The following is a 17,601-nucleotide window of genomic DNA, read 5'->3' as shown; positions in this document are numbered from 1 at the left end:
TCAGTATTCCTGATAATCCTATTTTGCAACTGCAAAACAAGGTATTCCATTTAGAGCTGAATACGGTATTCTTGTCGATATAGAAGGAACAGAGCGTTATTTCGAATTGTTAGCCACAAAAGGGTTTTGCGAGTCTCTATGTAACCAATCCAATGTGCATGCTATCGAGCAGCTTGCCAGGAGCGTACGAGAACAATCAAGGATAAGTCGTTGGAAGGATATAACTCTTGACATAATAAAAGTATTCCTTGGGATTTTATTTAATATGGGAACAATTCGGGTGAATAGGATTAACGACTACTGAAAAAAAGACTACATATTTGTTTAATCTCCCAACATTTTCAGCATTTATGAGTCGTGATCGATTTTACTGATTTTGAAAGCATTACATTTTGAAGAAATCGATACCCAAACACCTCGTACACAGATGTGTAAAATACTTTGACTGCTTAATTTTTTCAACAACACGATGCGGGTGATTTATTATCCGGATACAGAATTATCACTAGACGAGTCTATGGTCTTATGGCGTGAAAAATTGAAATTTCGTCCGCACAGTACAGCGACACAAGTTCGGGATAAAGTTATATGTCTTGTGTGAACCAAATAGCATGTCTCTCAGGAGCCCCTGATTGCCAATTATCTGACAACTTTTATAATAGCGTGAAGTTAACGAAAGACTTACTGGAAAAGAAAACTTATGTTACCGGAACTCTCAGAGCAAACAGAAAAGGGAACCCTCCCTAAGTTTCAACTAAAAAGTTAAAAAAAAGGTGAGCTGGTGATGCAGTTTGGTACCAGTGGGATATGTGTTGTTAAATGGAAAGACCGCAGAGAAATTTTAGTCATTTCTAGTGAATTTAGAGGTCAGCTGGAAGAGGTTCGCATACAACGCGGTCAAGTGTAGATGAAACCACAGATAATTAACGAATGCAACAAATTTCTGGCGGGTGTTGATCATATATCCATATATTTCAAATAATGTTGCTAAATTCACACCAGTTATATAAAAAACACACTGGAGGTGGTAAAATCTTCTATGACTTTAGCTTGGAGGCTATTAAAAAACTGCTTCGACCCAAACCTCGAGATCCAGTGACTAAGATAATCCACCAGCACCTCCCAGAGTACTGTCCAAAAGGGGAGAATGGAAAGGCGAAAAGAAGAAAATGCTGTGTCTGTTAGGGCAATAGCCAGATAAAGGATTCTGTCTACGATAGTCCTCAATATCCGCGCGGCCCAGGTCTTTGTCTAACTCCATATTTTAGATTATTTCCCAGTACAAAAGAATATTTTTTTTTGTTCTGTTTCATATTATACTTTGGTAACAAAAATATACAAGTTTGTAAAAAAAACGCTTGTTTTATTTATAATGCCAGAAAAACGTACCTGGCGCGGTAATGGGCATTCTTCGTGTGGCGGGCAGTGAATCTTTATTTCAAATTTTTAGTAACATCCGTTTCCTCGTTACCATTACTGAGATAACCGGTATATCTGAAATCGGTTACCGTCTAATTATTGACCAACAAAGATTATCTGATTTTGTATTTTTCATATTTCTAGAATTATTATTATTTTGGGGTAAACAACGTTTTTTTGTTTCTATCACTCAACATTTTTGAATTAATTTTTGAAGTGTCATTTTCATTGTTTTCAAAATACAAACATTACATAACATTCTAAAAATTGCTATTGCGACGCCACTAGCATACATTTGGCATAAATTAACAGAATATTAGCGGGGAATCTTCGAAAGTAAAATACAGTTTCGGGGATTCCCGAAAATGGTGTGAAATTATGTCTCATAGAAAGCATTTATCGTGTATTTGCGTTTGTTGTAGACAGTGGTTCCGTGAGACTAGTGAGGGTTGTGAAGTTAAATTTCTTTTTAAAACGCCGAGACTTGGTAAAAATATTCCAGGCATATTTTGCTATGTTTCTAGTTCTTTTGTGGTCAAGAAATTTGGACGTAAGATTACACTCTTGTTTAAAAAACAATACTACGCTTATAAGAAGTTCTAAGATATTGCAATAATGGAGAGAGCCAACAAATCACCAGTCAATTAGGCCAATGCCAGAAGCCTGAAAATAAAGCCAATTTAGAAGAAGATGCCACCAGTTTTTATGAACATGAAATAGATGAAGATGCCCTTAATGATGTTTGTGATATATGTTGAGTTTTTCAGCAACCACAATCAGAGCTTAATGGCTTAATGATCTTTCCGAAGTTTTAGCATCTAGACTTCGAAATAAAAATTTACTCACACAAGACGTTAAAATCTCATATTTCATGAAGCTCCAGATTGAGAATTCTTTATTGCACCGATATTCCTAATCTAGTTAGAAACTTGGTTAAAGACTAAAATTGTGAGGGCTTTATCATTTTTATTGACTCATCCAAGAGAAACCTTAAAACTGTTCTTTTGCACAACGGAAATTATCTTGTTTCTGTAGCTGTTGGAGGTACTATTGGAACTATTGCTTGGAGGAAGAGCAAATGATCCTGACGAGATACCGATGGAGCTTCTTAAAATTATAGATGAAGACACAATTATGTTCCATACTCCCAACTGGAGTTATTCCAAGTCAGTGGCTTTCACCTACATTTATAATGTTACCTAAGAAACAAAATGCTACAGAATGTTTCGAACATCGAACAATTCCCCTTATGAGTCACACTTTAAAGGTAAAGGTGAAGTTAGACTCCAAAATCAGCAATAGCGAATTAGGGTTTAGAAAGGGTATGGGGACTAGAGAGGCTCTGTTCGGTATAAACGTGTCCAAAATAAATAAGAAATAAAAGTTCAGATTTTCACGAAATTATATATTTTTACATGACAAATATTTGAACCGTGTCTTCATCAAATGTAATATTTACAAACTACATGCTGCTATATATACCGAAAAATGGCAATAAAACCTTAATTAATGTTAAACACAACACACAACTTAAACCCATAAAAACAAATTTTTGACGACAATTTTGATATTTTACACACAGCCACAAAAAGCACAAAATTAAATTTATTGGAAGCCATGGAGATTAACAAAATGAGACATTGAAACAGCCCGGAAAATCTCACAGATTGTGACGCCGGCCGTGAAAGCCTACGCAATTATATAATTTTATTTGTCAATCAGGGCACACTTGGAAATTATATAAAAATTTTGTATATTTGGCGATTTGTCAAAAACGAGTGCACTAAAATACAAAAGTGTGTTACGTCATTGTAATCGGAATATGATATTCTATTAAACAGATAAATAATTGTTTCATTTAAGAAATGTAATGTAGCCTTATGTCAGAAAATTATAGTGTTGCGTATTATACGTCACTTGGAAAAAAACTTGGCTACTACCCTACATTTTTTTTGTTTACCTTGATATCTCGAAAAACAAAAAAAGTTACAGCCAATTAAAATGTAATCAAGATAAATTGAACGCACGGTACACATCACGAACGCATGGCATCAAAATAATTTTTTAGCTGTCGAAGCACACTACTCTTGCTTTTCGAAAAATGCAAGATAACTGTATCATTGTTTTTTATTTCTTCGATCAGTTAACTGAACACAACAAACATACCTACCTCAAAAACTGTAAGTACTGAAAGCGGAAAATCTTCAATACACAATTAATATTAGACAATGAAATTCAGAAAATAAGGAGACGTAGAAATTTTTTATGTATAACTACAATATTGAAAAGACGACGAAACTTACTTTGCTTTTAATTTCTTTGATGGTCCTCTACCTCTTCTTATCTAATTTAAATAGCTCGTCGACTTCTTCTTTAAGCCAGTCTTTCATAAAAAAAAACCCAGATATGCCTCGTTGGTTTGTCTCGGTGGCTTCGGTGATTTTCTTTGCCGGTAATCCATAATACTGTTGGAAAATTTGCGTCCTCGTACGAAACACCATATTAAGGGTGCTAATAACACAAATTATTCATTAGCCCACTTACGTGACATCCATTTCGATTCCCGAAGGTTTTTTTTATCGGTCGCCCATGGTAAACAGGCAATTTGATAGATTTCGCTCCGCAAGCGTTAATTAAAGTCGCAATTAATTATCGAACATTACTAGAAAACAAGTTGGGAGTATTATTAATTTAGTTGAGGCATTACAATTTGTCGTCACAGAGCAAAACACGGCAATTTCTAATTTACGCGCTTGTACGCGCGTTGCTAATTTTTATCCCATTTCGGAATATCGTTAATATACATTTATTGGCGTCATCAACTGCCTTAGCTTTTTTGGTGGAAACCGTTCTACAGATCAGCAAATTCTTTCTCACTCACTCGCTTGAATGGTTAAAATCTTTTTTCTACTCCCGTGTGTAAAATACCTAATTACACACCGATCTGGCGTGCGGGAAGCGTCACTTTACCACGTCAGTTTCGTTTCCCACGAATCCGAGCCATTTCGGACATTTCCGGGACTTTACCGAACGGATTTGGGAGCAATCGGGTGTTTTCGGAAATATTTCACACGGTTTGAATTGACGTTTCTCAATCCTGACGGTCATGTCATTGATGGTTTTGCGAAAATATACCCAAAAACTAACGGTCGTAGAAAAAGTATAGTATGCAACACGTTCGGTAAACTTTTTAAGTCACTCGTTTATTTATACACTCGCTCCGCTCTTGTCAAATAAACTAGTGAGTCAAATGCCGTTTAATGCGCTTGTTGCATAATATCCTAATTTTCTACCCCCGTCGGTAAAATACCTAATTACACACCGATCTAGGGTGCGGGAAGCGTCATTTTACCACGTCGGGTATGTTTGGGAGAAATCAGATGTTTTCGGAGATAGTTCCCACGCTTTGAATTTTGACGTTTGTCAGTTCTGACGGTTCTGACGGTCAGCATCCCCAATTTCAATAGGTTTCGTTAGGGGACCAAGCGCCATCCAGCTGCCAAATTTGAAGTCTATAGTTTCAATTTTCGGACACTTATCGTGTTTCATAGCAACGTCTAAAAAATAGTCCAAAATCGAAAAAAAAAGATGGCCATTTTTACATATTTTATGTATTCCGTAGAGTGTAAAAAAATTTGAAGCGTGTAGCTCAAACAGTTCGGAAGTTATTGCCGAAAACCCCTAGAACAGAGAACGGAGAATGGACAGAAAAAAAAATCTTTTTTCAAAGCTGATCCAATGGGGGTCCCGTAGGACCTAACGATTTTTCGATCGATGAAATCGAATTTTTCAAAACAAGGGCAAAGAAACCTGATGGCGGAGCCTCCATATGTCTAAGCAGTAAACAGAAAGTTTTTTTGAGAATGTGATTCACCTGTTCGAACCAGGAGAGTCTTGAGGTTTTCTGTTGAATTGTGCTTTCATTTAAGCGTACTAATAAACTCTTATTTAAATCCTGTGTTGAAAAGGTGACCTTAGTTTACTTTCATTTCATTTAATGTCAATTTGTTAATTTCTGCATAATGTTTCATTGGCTCAACACTTGTCTTGGTTATAAGTGGTGATAAGTCGCTCAGACGATGCTGCAGGAAGGGTAGAAACTGCATCATTTGCGAAATAGGTAAAGTAAGTATGGGGGAAAGATGAAAACACGTAAGTATTGATTTGTATGTAGTGTATGTATTGCGAATTTGTTGCTTGGTGAAAAATGCGTATAAAACTTTAATCAGTAGAGAACTTATTAAACAAGAAGCATTAAAAGAAACCTGTCTACTTACAAACACGCCAATTGATTTTTACACTCACCGTATAAACAATAGTGATCAGGACCTAATAATGGATTGCCTCTATCAAAGCGAAGTTGTTTCTACCTTGAGCAAACTGAAAAAGATGCTGGAAGATGGTGAAACCATCACCATAGGGTTGTTTAACAATAGAATCACACACTTGTGGATTTAATTATAAGATAGATAGATAACAGGTCCATAATTTACCTTTATGAAATATGGTTCGATATAAGGAGAATATATGGCCTTCATCAAAGCGAAGTTGTTCCTACCTTGGATAAACTGAAAGAGAAGCTAGAAGAAGATGAAACCAATATAAATATAAGCTGTGGCACCCTCCATATTGTAGTCTGTAAAATGGGATTTAAGTACCGCAGAATAGACAAAATGCAAATAGTAATGGAATCACGCGCATGGAGATTTAATTACCTTCAAGAAATTAAGAGATATAGATTAGACAACAGATCCATAGTTTACCTTGATGAAACATGGTTCGATACACACGACACTGTATCCAAAAAATAAGCGAAAACGGCAAATCGCTTGCTGTTGTCTGCAAAGAATGTTAAGGATTCCAGCTTGGATTATCGTTATCAAAACAATCCTTTAAAAAATATTCCCAATAATAATGTTATTGTCAGGGATAACGTCAGCTACCACAAGCACCAGCCTCATCAAGTTCAAAAACTGAAATCCAGAAATATTATACAGAAATAACATACAAAGGAGCGCATGTATACTATAATTTCTGGTGTGCGTCAAGGTTCTAATCTTGGAGCACTTCTGTTCAAGATATTTATAGACGATCTTATATCTTTGATCTTCTGCGACAAGCTTGCCTATGCGGATGACCTAAAACTATATGAGTGCATTGAAATCAAATTTTGGCAAAAAAAGACCAAAAGGACACGGCATTTTTTAAGTAACAAATAATAATAATAATAATCTTTTGAAGCTGTTTTTGTGAATACCATACTTCTACATTTTACGAGATAGAAAGTTAAATAAAAATGAAATCCCTGTATCCGTTTCTTGCTGCTTATAATCACAAATGCACTACTAGATTTATTTTCTTTTCGTCGAGTCATTTATACGTTTTCACCTAATGCCCTATTTTCCACTAGTTCTACTCCTTTGACAAACCGCCACCTAAATATGCGAGACATATCCTAGAACGACAATTTCTAGTTTGAAAAAAAAAAAGTAACTACAGAAATTTTCTTACAAAAAGCTCATTCTGACGAATACTTAATCTATTATTGTACTATATTGTTTTGGTGGCCTTAAAATATTTACTCCCTTCTTTAAAATGCCTAATTACACGCCGATCTAGCGTGCGGGAAGCGTCACTTTACCACTGCAATTATAATGCAGTTCGAGAACAGCAAAGCAATAATTCTGAGATTCTCACTCGAAACTACAATATAAAGCAAAAAGTTTCCCTTAGAACCTTTTTCTCCCGGTTTCAAGAATTCGAGCCCGGTTCGCAAAAGAGTGGCGCAAGATCTCCTTTGAAATAAGCACATTTATTACGGAAATTCGAAAAACAAAAATTACATTAGCTTTCTCTATTAAAAAAGAGCACACGGAAAGGAAAACGAGTGGGTTTTACTTTACTTTGCTTTTACTTATTTGTGCGTTTCCCGGTGAGTCGCAATAAACAAGCGAGATTTTCAGTAAACAATTATGCTGACATGTTTTCGAACCGTTTTCGGTAAATCAAAATTAGACCGATAATATCCGTAATTCCCAGTCTTAATACGAAAGTAATTAAATCCGGCGTTAATTACGAAAATTGCAGAGAACCGCGGAAACGAATAAACCTTTGGGTCTTATAAAAATCGCGATCCAATTTGTTGCGATTCATTTCGTCGCAAACATGTTCGCGATTATTTTCTTATTGACCGCTTTGATCTGTTCGGTCACGGCCGACGAGAAGTACACCACGAAGTATGACAACGTCGATTTTGACGAGATTGTTCGGAGTGAGAGGCTCCTGCAGAATTACGTCAACTGTCTCATGGATAGGGGCCCATGTGCACCGGACGCCGCTGAGTTGAAACGTAAGGTCGCTTTTTTTTTCAAAGTAAACCAGCCTAAACCGAAGTTTTCACAACCGACCAAGTATACCGTGCGTTTAATTTATCTAGATAACGTTCTAATTGGCTTTAACTTTTTTGTTTTTGGAGATATCGAGGTAAAAAAAAACGCAATGTGGGCTTAGTAGCCAAGTCATTTTCCAAGTGACGTATAAAACAAAACACCATCAAGTTTTTGACATATAAGCCTACATCATATTTTTTAAATAGAAAGCTCTGTATATTATATATCGGTTTAATAATTTTTTATATTTTTGACAACAACAATAATCATTTACAAATTAAAACAGTAAAAATGACAAGACACACTAAAGAAAAAAAAATTTTAACTATTCTAAATACTGCTGTATGTGACCAACATTTTCCTGAACACCTGTTTCATACACTCTAATTGTATGATGTCTTGTATTTAGTAACGTTTCCGGATTGTCTCTTAACCGATTGCCGAAGTTAAGTGGGAGCTGTTGGCTGACCAATCCATAGTTCCTCCGTTCCATATCCAACCCCTGGATTAAGAAAAATTTTTAACTTGCAAACATTGTGAGGAGGCGCACCGTCTTGCTGCTATATAATCAGCGCTGATATATTTAGTGGTAAATCTTGTATATTCTGATTGATTGGTACTCCTGGGTTTTTATTTCGTGTATTTGCCTAGGATTATTTAAAGACCAATATCACGTATTTTGTCTATTACAACCCCTTCTTGTAGTGAACGAACTTTCATCAGTCCATAAAATGTTTTTCAATAAATTATTATTTTCGTTATGTCTATTAAAGAAATCTAAACAAAACTGCATCTTCCTTTGACATTGTTACGCACTTGGTTTAGGAGTTTTACGTAATTTAATTGCATTATAATTATATTCTTTCAAAACTGAGTGGATCGATTCCCGAGAAATACTTGTCTCTTGATGTACTCTAGTAATAGAGGAAACTGGATGTGCCTCATAGAATCCTAATATATTTTCCTTTATTTTCTTCACTTAAAACATTATCATATCTTTTTAGCATTTAATATTTTTCAAAGAAATGTCCACAGGCTACTGTAATGTTTTTCACAAGACTTCTGGATCTCTCCTGCGTCGGTTTTTGCTTAGTTGAAATTGCTGACGTTTCGCCAATCATCCTGTTGGCTTCTTCAGAGCTTGACTGAAGAAGAAGTTTTGTAAAAATCAGCATTTAATAAATTACCGTTTTCTGCCACTGTCTTTGCCAGCCTTATACCCAGACTTATACTGACGACGAGGTGCGGTTGCACTTTTATCATTCAGAAAATATGCTTAAAGCATATCACTCCTTTCACAGATGCTAAATTCGCGAAAAACTATTTTAACAATAATGAATTGGACTATAATTAAACCACGAACGTTATTTACCAATATGTCAAACATAAACATATTTTTATTTGTCAGTCAGGGCACTCTTTGAAATTATAGACAAATTTCCTATTTCTGCCGATTTGTCAAAAACGGAAATGGAAATCGGAATAACATATTCTATTAAACACATATATAATATACATACATAAAAAATTGATATTGTTTCGTTTTATACGTCACTTGGAAAAAAACTTGGCTACTAACCCTACATTTTATTTTTTTGTTTAGCTTGAAAAAGTTACAGCCAATTAAAATGTTATCAAGATAAATTGAACGCACAGTGCTTTAAGCAAATACTTTATACATCCAGTCACACAACCGGAAGTTGCACCCCGTATATTCTTCTTCTTTTTCTTCTTCTCTGGCACTATAACTCATCGTGAGCCTTGGCTGCGTTTGCGATAACTCGCCAATATTGTTGATCCTGTGCACTGATTTCGCATTGCCTTATCCTCATTTTCTTAAGGTCTTCAGCAAGTGCATCCTTCCACCTTTTACGGGTGCGTCCTACTGACCTTTCTCCGTCTGGCCTTTCCCGAAACACGTTGTTAATAAGGCGATGCCCATCTTAGGCAGTTTTGGTTAGTTTCATACAGTTCTTCTGATTTTTCATTGTGTCTGCGTCGCTATCCATTAGTGTTTATCATCTCTATACCGGCCGTATATACTTCATAGTATCTTACGTTCTCACACCAACAATTTATTTATTTCTCTTTGATTTTGCGTCCAGGCTTCACTGCCATATGCAACTACCGGTTTAGACTTAAATAGGTGTTGTACCGCATAAAAAGATCCTTTTTTTGCTAGAATCCTTGCTACTACATTCATCTTTTCTTTGTTGTCATCTGTTATAACCCCTTCTAAATATTCGAATTCCTTAACGGCTTCGAAATTGTGATCGTTCATAGTGATATTTTGTCTGATTTGTTGTCTGGTTTTCTTTGACATTATCATATATTTGTTATTTTCTTCATTGACTTTGACTCCCATTGGTCATGCAGCGCTTTCAAATATTATTACATTTCGAAATTCCGTGTGAATTCTAAACATCTTTTGTGTTCAATTTTTTAAAAATTTATTTAAAATCTTTATTGTACACTTACAAAATGCGGAGTCTAGTCTTACGATTACTCACACTTAGCCATACCAACGGTATCGTTTTTTATTTGTTTATGAGAAAAATGTTGAATACAAAGGTTATAGAAAGAACATTTTAAAATATACAGAGTTATTCATAAATATATGGAAAACAAAACTCATATATCTTTTAACGGAACACTCTGTATACTATTACATTAGTAGATACTACCTTTTATACTCAAACGCCCAATGTAGGGTCGTTGTGGTCAATACCTAGTGTTTTCGGATTTGCCCTGTGTTTAATACTCTATTTTTTTGACACCGTTTCCGACAGTTATAATTTTATTATTCGAACAATTTTATAAAGTACTACATTCATTTGTCCTATACTTGAAGTCTTGAGTTAGATCGAATCGATCATACAGGGTGAGTCAAAATAAAAAATATGAATTTTCGTGAAAAAATCAAATAAGACACCGTATATACTAATAATAAATAATAATAAAAACGTTTATTTAATCAAATACATTAAAATTACAAAGTATAATTTTTTATCCTCTAATAAAAATGATAAAAGTGAAAATGTTTGTGTTTTGGTAGCGATCAAGTGCAAAATCGGGATGTACTGTCAAATATTTTTTTGAAGTTTGTATTTTTTATATTTTATAAAGTGTATAATATTTATAAACCATTTTTGTATTAGGTTAAGTTTGCGTAGCTGTTTTTTAAAGGCTCCACCTCATCCGAGAATTCCGTAGGTCGTCAAAGACAAATAAAGAATTTTTAATTGTTTAGTATGAAGAAATTATTTTAAATACGTTCGTCAGAAGCCCTCTTAATTTTTTAAGCTTTTTATTTTTGAAATTTGAGAAGGTGCCACGTCTCTTTTCCACGCGAGGTGGAGGAGAGACCAAAGCAATCCTACTATACTTTGCTCACTTTGCTACCGATTGAAAGCAGTAAGTATAGGGCCCAAGCAGCTCAGTTTCTCAAAATATGGGCGGGGTATACAAAAAAAATAATAAATAAATATGAGGTTGGAAACCGGGGCGCCAGCTAGGACAATACCCCAACCTATACTATAATTTAGTGGTAGTGACTAGTGTCCTTGCTCACTAGCCACCAAACAAACTCACAAAGTTAACAAAGTTCTAGGCAAATAAATAATAAATAAATTAGACAGGCACGTCAGTTTACATCTCCATATATTGGCTACTGGACCAGATTTTCAATCACAGAATATAAGCAAAATACATTAGACCAGGAGCTCCAAGTTGGGAAACTGAGTATACGTCAAATACTTAAGTATACAATAAACTCAGGAAGCTTGGTTATGATCGATCGTTTACAAATAATTATCCCAATAAAAATGTTTACCCTAACTGATGTTTTAAAAGTTCCAATTTATATTTAATAGACAGAAAATTAACCTCAACGTAAATAGAGGCTTATCTGTGATCCTCGAGTTACCAGCAACGAACGAGTGGGGCAAGCTTTAACACAGCTGTTCTGTATACTGCCTCCGGATTCACCAGTCAGTAGGATAGGCACGAATGCTAATCACTCTTGGACGAGAAAATATGCACTGCAACGTCCGGAACCGAGCTAATTTGAAGACTAGGTAATTCTTGGGTTGCAGAATTCAAAAAACGTGCCGTCCACGAAGGGAAAGAGGCCCCAAATCCAAATGAACCGGAACTAGGGAACCCGGTACCAAATGGAAAACCAAAACCAGACCAACAATCAAAAACCGGTACCAAAAGAAAATCCAAAACCTTACAAAACAAAATAATGAGTTGCGGTGATCATAATTACTTGCAACGCGTGCAATAAATTGTGAAACTTACGCCTGATGATCGTGGGTGGCGGTGAAGAGTGCCAGATGCTAAGTTGGTTAGCTTTAATCCAGCCTAAGCTGTAATGTTGGGGACGTCGAAGCAAAATACTACCAACAAAACGACGATCCGCAACTTCTATACGATTTCAATCCGGTTTGATCCTCGAAAACTACGAGATGCCACAAACTTATTCGTATTGAAATCTTGCAACCACTTTCACCGGCGAACATCGTAAAGCCAAAAAAAAGAAAGACCGATGTAGTTTCACAAAGTTCCAAAAAAAGACCAATGGACACGATGTTTGGTTCCGACATCACTATGGTCAATGGGCCAATAATGACAGGAGTTAATCAACGCAAGGAGACCAAATATTACCTGACTACTACCCGCTATTATCAATAAAAACCAATTATTACACACACTTGAACGAGATTACACAGTAACGTCTTAGGAAATCGAAGACGAACGAGGGCCAAAGGTCGAGTGCTTAACTGTACTAATGGCCGGTTGCATCCGCGTTGACAGAGGATTGAAATATAACCTCTCCAAAGACTTTCGATGGAACCATTGCACATAGGGGACGTTGCTCCTGCCCGGTTCCAAAAAATTTATAGAAATCGGTTGAAATTAGTGTCGTTTAAAGAAAATATTGTTATCTGAAGTGATAGAGACGTAGTGCCTATAAGTTTGGGAAATAGTGTTCGTCTTACGTGGATGTACATGGATTTGTGATGTGTAATTCCATAAGGTGTATGCAAATACGGTTTCCGAATGTCCTATTTTCACGCTGGTAACTAGGCCGGATGGGATCGGATATCCCGTATAAGATAATCGCTGGAGCCGTTTGAAGAATCGGTCCTCATTTTATGACAATTTATTTAGAAGTTTCCGTTTTTGTATACGTGAAAAACAAAAACCTGGAAGATGATGGATTGGTCCAGACCCTTCTCTTAAGAGGGCATTCTTTAGGAGATCTGAATAATGTTAAAAATTGTGTAAGCTGGCCGAATGATCTTATGCAGTCGTAGCCATTAGAAGTAAAGAAGAAAGAACCTCTCCAAAGAGACTTTCGAGGGAACCATTGCACATGGCGGACGTTGCTCCTGCCCGGTTCCAAAAATTTGTAGAAATCGGTCGAAATTAGTGTTGTTTAAAGAAAATATTGTTACGTATATTCGTTATCTGAAGTGTTAGAGACGTAGTGCCTATAAGTTTGGGAAATAGTGTTCGTCTTACGCGGATGTACATGGATTCGTGATGCGTAGTTCCATGAGGTGTATGTTAACACGGTTTCCGGATTTCTTGTATTCACGCTGGTAACCAGGTCGGATGGGATCGGATATCCCGGATAAGATAATTGCGGGAGCCGTTTGAAGAATCGGTCTTTATTTTATGACAATTTATTTAGCAATTGTTTCCGTTTTTGTATACGTTAAATAACCTGAAGGATGATGGATTGGTCCAGACCCTTCTCTTAAGAAGACATTCTTTAGGATATCTGAATAATGTTAAAAATTGTGTAAGCTGGCCGAATGACCTTATGCAGTTGTGGCCATTAGAAGTAAAGAAGTAAGAAAGAACCTCTCCAAAAAGCAACAAGTGTAAATAAATGAAAACCAGAGACAAGAATAGGAATTGCCGTTAGTTCGGAAATAAGAATAAATACAGGACGATCGTCTCGTGCAATCCAACCGCATTCCGCAGTAACACCCTAAATTGCAGCAAAAATGCAAGAGCTTACACTTATTTACATTTATTTTAGGGCCGACAAACCACGCCAAGCAATTAAGCAGTTACAGTGTGTTCGAACAGAATAAAGTAGTGAAGAATAATTAGCAATACCAGTATTTATGATGATTAAGACGGTGTGTAATTGTGATAATAAAACATTCGATAGGTAGTCTCCGAGCGTTATTAACCTACATATGAGAAATATAAGTCGAAGTAGCCAATGACAAATTGAACCCGTTACAAAGGGCATGTATTTAGTTTTTTCTATGTCTAAAGTGAATTTGTTATGTTGGTAGCAGTTCTTTAGCTTTATGAAATGGTCCTTTCTTTGTATCTTAAGATAGTCCCACAATTTTGATTTACAAAATAAAACTATGTCATTAATGTTCTTTTAATTTTAACAAACAAAACTACGAAAATTTGTCAAATTATGAGAAAACATATAAGACAATAAACATAAAAATAAATAGGTAAATTCTTAATTTTGGGGAAAAAGTGTTTCCTTTCTTTTCACTAATTTGGACATTTTGCCTTTCAGTGCAAACGTTAGTTGGCCATGCAAATTTTGTAGGTTGGACATAAAAAGGCAAGTTGGCCATGTAAATAAACAATTATTTAAAACCTGTCCTTTTTGTATTAGTTTTCTCAATTAATTTTTTGTTAGTAAGTTACCTTGCAACTCAACCATGAATTTTTCGATGGAACAAATGCTCGATATGATTTTGGTACTGGGATCTAGCGAGAAGAATGCGTTATTAGCTACGACAATTTACAAGCAACAGTATCCCGATAGAAGGCAGGTCTCAAAAAGAACTCTTGAAAGTCAAGACTGTAGTGTAGTGCGTGCTTAGAGTCACAAAAAACTCACATGTAAGTGTACAAAATATGTACACAAAATTAAACGCAACCTTATCATGTACAACTTGGAAATGATTATCAAATTGGACCAACATTTACGAAAGTGGTCCGATTAAATGGCCACCTAGATCTCCCGATCTAACAAAAATTGATTGTTTTCTGTGGCAATATGTTAGAGACCGGAAATATAAAACTGATTCAAAACAAAAGAGGACATGAAACAGATGGTCACTTTGAAAATTTCAGTCCTGAAATACCAGCCAATACTGGCCAATCGTAAGATCGTGTTAGAGCGTGTATCAAAATTAGTTTATAAGTGTTTTTTGTGGAACTATTAGTAATATTAATATTGAATTTTTAATGTTATCCCTAGCATAAAATACTGTTTAAATTGCTTTATTTATGTTCAAATCTCAGAGATACTAAATTATTGTTGCATTTCATTTTGTATTAACGAATGCCATTTTGTGATAATACGTTACTTTAGGTATATGGAATGCTTAATAAAACTGAAAGAGTATTAACAGGAGTAATAAATGGATGTATAATATACAGGGTGTTCCATTTGTTTTTTCACGAAAATTAATATTTTCCATTTTGACTCACCCTGCATAAAGATTCGAAATAACTTCAAGACAAGTATAGGACAAATGACCAAAAACACTCTATACCATGACAATCCTACATTGGGTGATTGCGTATAAAAGGGAGTGTCTATTAATCGTATAATATACAGGGTTTTATATTTAATAGTATATATCATTGATTTCTCGCATGTTCATAAATCAACCTGCAAAAATTTTGTCACAGTCAAACATAACAGCTCAAATCACCATTATACAGACAAAATGGCTGCATTTCGCTCTTTTATACGCAGACTTCTTAGTACGCCACTCTCAACAGAAAATTACACCAAAAAACTTAATATCAATAAATAAATTGCACTGAACAACGGCTACAATCCGTGGCTTATAGATAAAATTATAAATAAAAAACTAATCCAGACAACAGTAAACTTTATTTATCCGAAACCGAACACAGAACACGGACAACTTAAAACAATTACATACATAGGAGAACCCAGTGAAAAAGTTTCAAAAAATTTGTCAAAATGTGGTTTAAAAATTGCTTTCAGAACTAACAGCACAATAGGAAAATTAAAAAAACAAATAAATAAAACGAAATGTCAAAAGTCTGAAAAATCAGGTGTCTACAGGTTAAAGTGTGCATCTTGTCCTAAAATTTATATTGGACAAACAGATGGATCCTTCAAGAAACGCATTAACTAACATAAAAGAGCGTTTAAAAACAATAGGCTAGATCTAATTATGCTACACACTTAAACACAGTAAAACACATTTTTGGCGACAATTTTGATATTTTACATACAAAAAGTATAAAATAAAATTTATTGGAAGCCACGGAGATTAACAAAACGAGACATTCAAATGTATTGCTTAACGATAATTAGATTTAAATACCTGTCCTTTATTGAACTTAAATTCTCACAACAACATTAACTAGGGTTTTATTGTCATTTCTCGGTATATATGGTATCAGGTAGTTTGTAAATAATACACTTGTTAAAGACACAGTATTGTCGAAACAATTTTCATGTGAAAAATCTGAACTTTTAGTTCTTATTCATTTTGAAGAATAATTGCCCTATCGTAATTTTTCGCAAGTGCGAAAACTAGTAATTTTTTTAGGAAAATTTAAATATTGGAAAAGATGTAAAGGTAATAAAAAACTTGAAGAATTTTAAAATGACTTCAAAACAAAATTTTAAAATAGTGTATTCCATTAAAAAAAAATTATATCGTATTTTCACGCTTTTCTGAGCCGCCCTGTAGACTTATAGATAATTTTAAATTGTGGGCGTAAGTGTAAGGGCGTTCTGTCCTTTAGGCCTATTGCCGGATGCTTTGGAGACTGACTGTTCGAAGTGCAGCGAGGCCCAGCAGGTTGGGACGAAGAAGGTCATCAAACACTTAGCCACTAACAAAAAAGACTGGTTTTCGGAACTCGAGGACAAGTATGATCCCGACAGGACATATCTGGAAAGGCATCGCAGCGAATGGGAAGCTGAAGGGATTAAGTTCGATTAAAGGGCACGCAATTCCGGGAAATGCTATTTCTTACTATTTGTAATCAAGTTTTCAAATAAAAACCATACTTGTCGACATTATAAATATTCTTAGTTTCCTTGGACCTGCAAAAATATGTCGGTTATTAAATTTGTTCAATTCGATTCAAATATTTCTTGTGTATAAGAAATTAAAATTTCTGCAAAAAGGAATTCGCATCAGACATTACTATAAAATTAAAAAATAAAATAGAAAACAAATCGGGAAAAGTACGCAGAGTTTTAGTGTTACTCGTTTCTTTTAAAAATAGTAATGACATTTTGAGCTCCAAATATATTAAAACAGTGATAAAAGTATTATACTCCACGGGACGGAGAGCATCTTGTAAGTGGATGGAAGGTGGTAAACTATTTACAAATCTTCTGGGTTCCTTTTGTGTCGCTTCGCATTCTACTCTGTGCCTGCTTCTGCAGGATGTTTTCTAATTGAATATCAATAGTTCTGGGGGGCAATTGTCGGGACCATTTTAAAAAGAAAACTTCATATGAACGTTTATCCTAAACGTCTTAACTTTTGGGATACAGGGTGGTAAACTTTTCAAAAATAAAATATATTTTTTTAATATCTGTAATACCACTTTTTTTTAATATACCAGTGGCGGGTGTATGGAATTTCACCAGTCTATTTTGGCAGACATTTATGGTACGCCACTGATTTCTCTTATTATTCTCACAATCTCCAGTCATTTCTAAAGAATTTCTTTATTTTCTTTAATCCGATGTACAGTTTTCGCTTATAAAAAATAAAACTTCTCTGCATGGTCG

At 35.1% G+C, this 17,601-nt stretch overlaps 1 protein-coding gene across 1 annotated transcript; it reads left to right on the top strand.

Moving 5' to 3' along the window:
- Positions 1–7,559: 7,559 nt before the first annotated feature.
- LOC132704771 (ejaculatory bulb-specific protein 3-like) lies at positions 7,560–16,882 on the top strand. Its single transcript, XM_060675010.1, has 2 exons — positions 7,560–7,768; positions 16,599–16,882. Exons 1-2 carry the CDS (start codon positions 7,585–7,587, stop codon positions 16,796–16,798), a joined length of 384 nt encoding a protein of 127 aa, XP_060530993.1. The 5' UTR covers positions 7,560–7,584; the 3' UTR covers positions 16,799–16,882.
- Positions 16,883–17,601: the final 719 nt, after the last annotated feature.

The sequence above is a fragment of the Cylas formicarius genome, unplaced genomic scaffold, assembly GCF_029955315.1.
Source record: "Cylas formicarius isolate icCylForm1 unplaced genomic scaffold, icCylForm1.1 PGA_scaffold_10__41_contigs__length_53128322, whole genome shotgun sequence".
Lineage (NCBI taxonomy): Eukaryota > Metazoa > Arthropoda > Insecta > Coleoptera > Brentidae > Cylas > Cylas formicarius.
The sequence above is the reverse complement of the archived record's forward strand: the minus strand, read 5'-3'. Positions and strand labels throughout refer to the sequence as shown.

Excerpts from the sequence above, each read along its gene's own strand:
- LOC132704771 (XM_060675010.1), top strand. The coding sequence starts at position 7,585 with ATGTTCGCGATTATTTTCTTATTGACCGCTTTGATCTGTTCGGTCACG. Across the intron at positions 7,769-16,598 it reads GGACGCCGCTGAGTTGAAAC|GCCTATTGCCGGATGCTTTG; the intron begins GTAAGGTCGCTT and ends TCTGTCCTTTAG.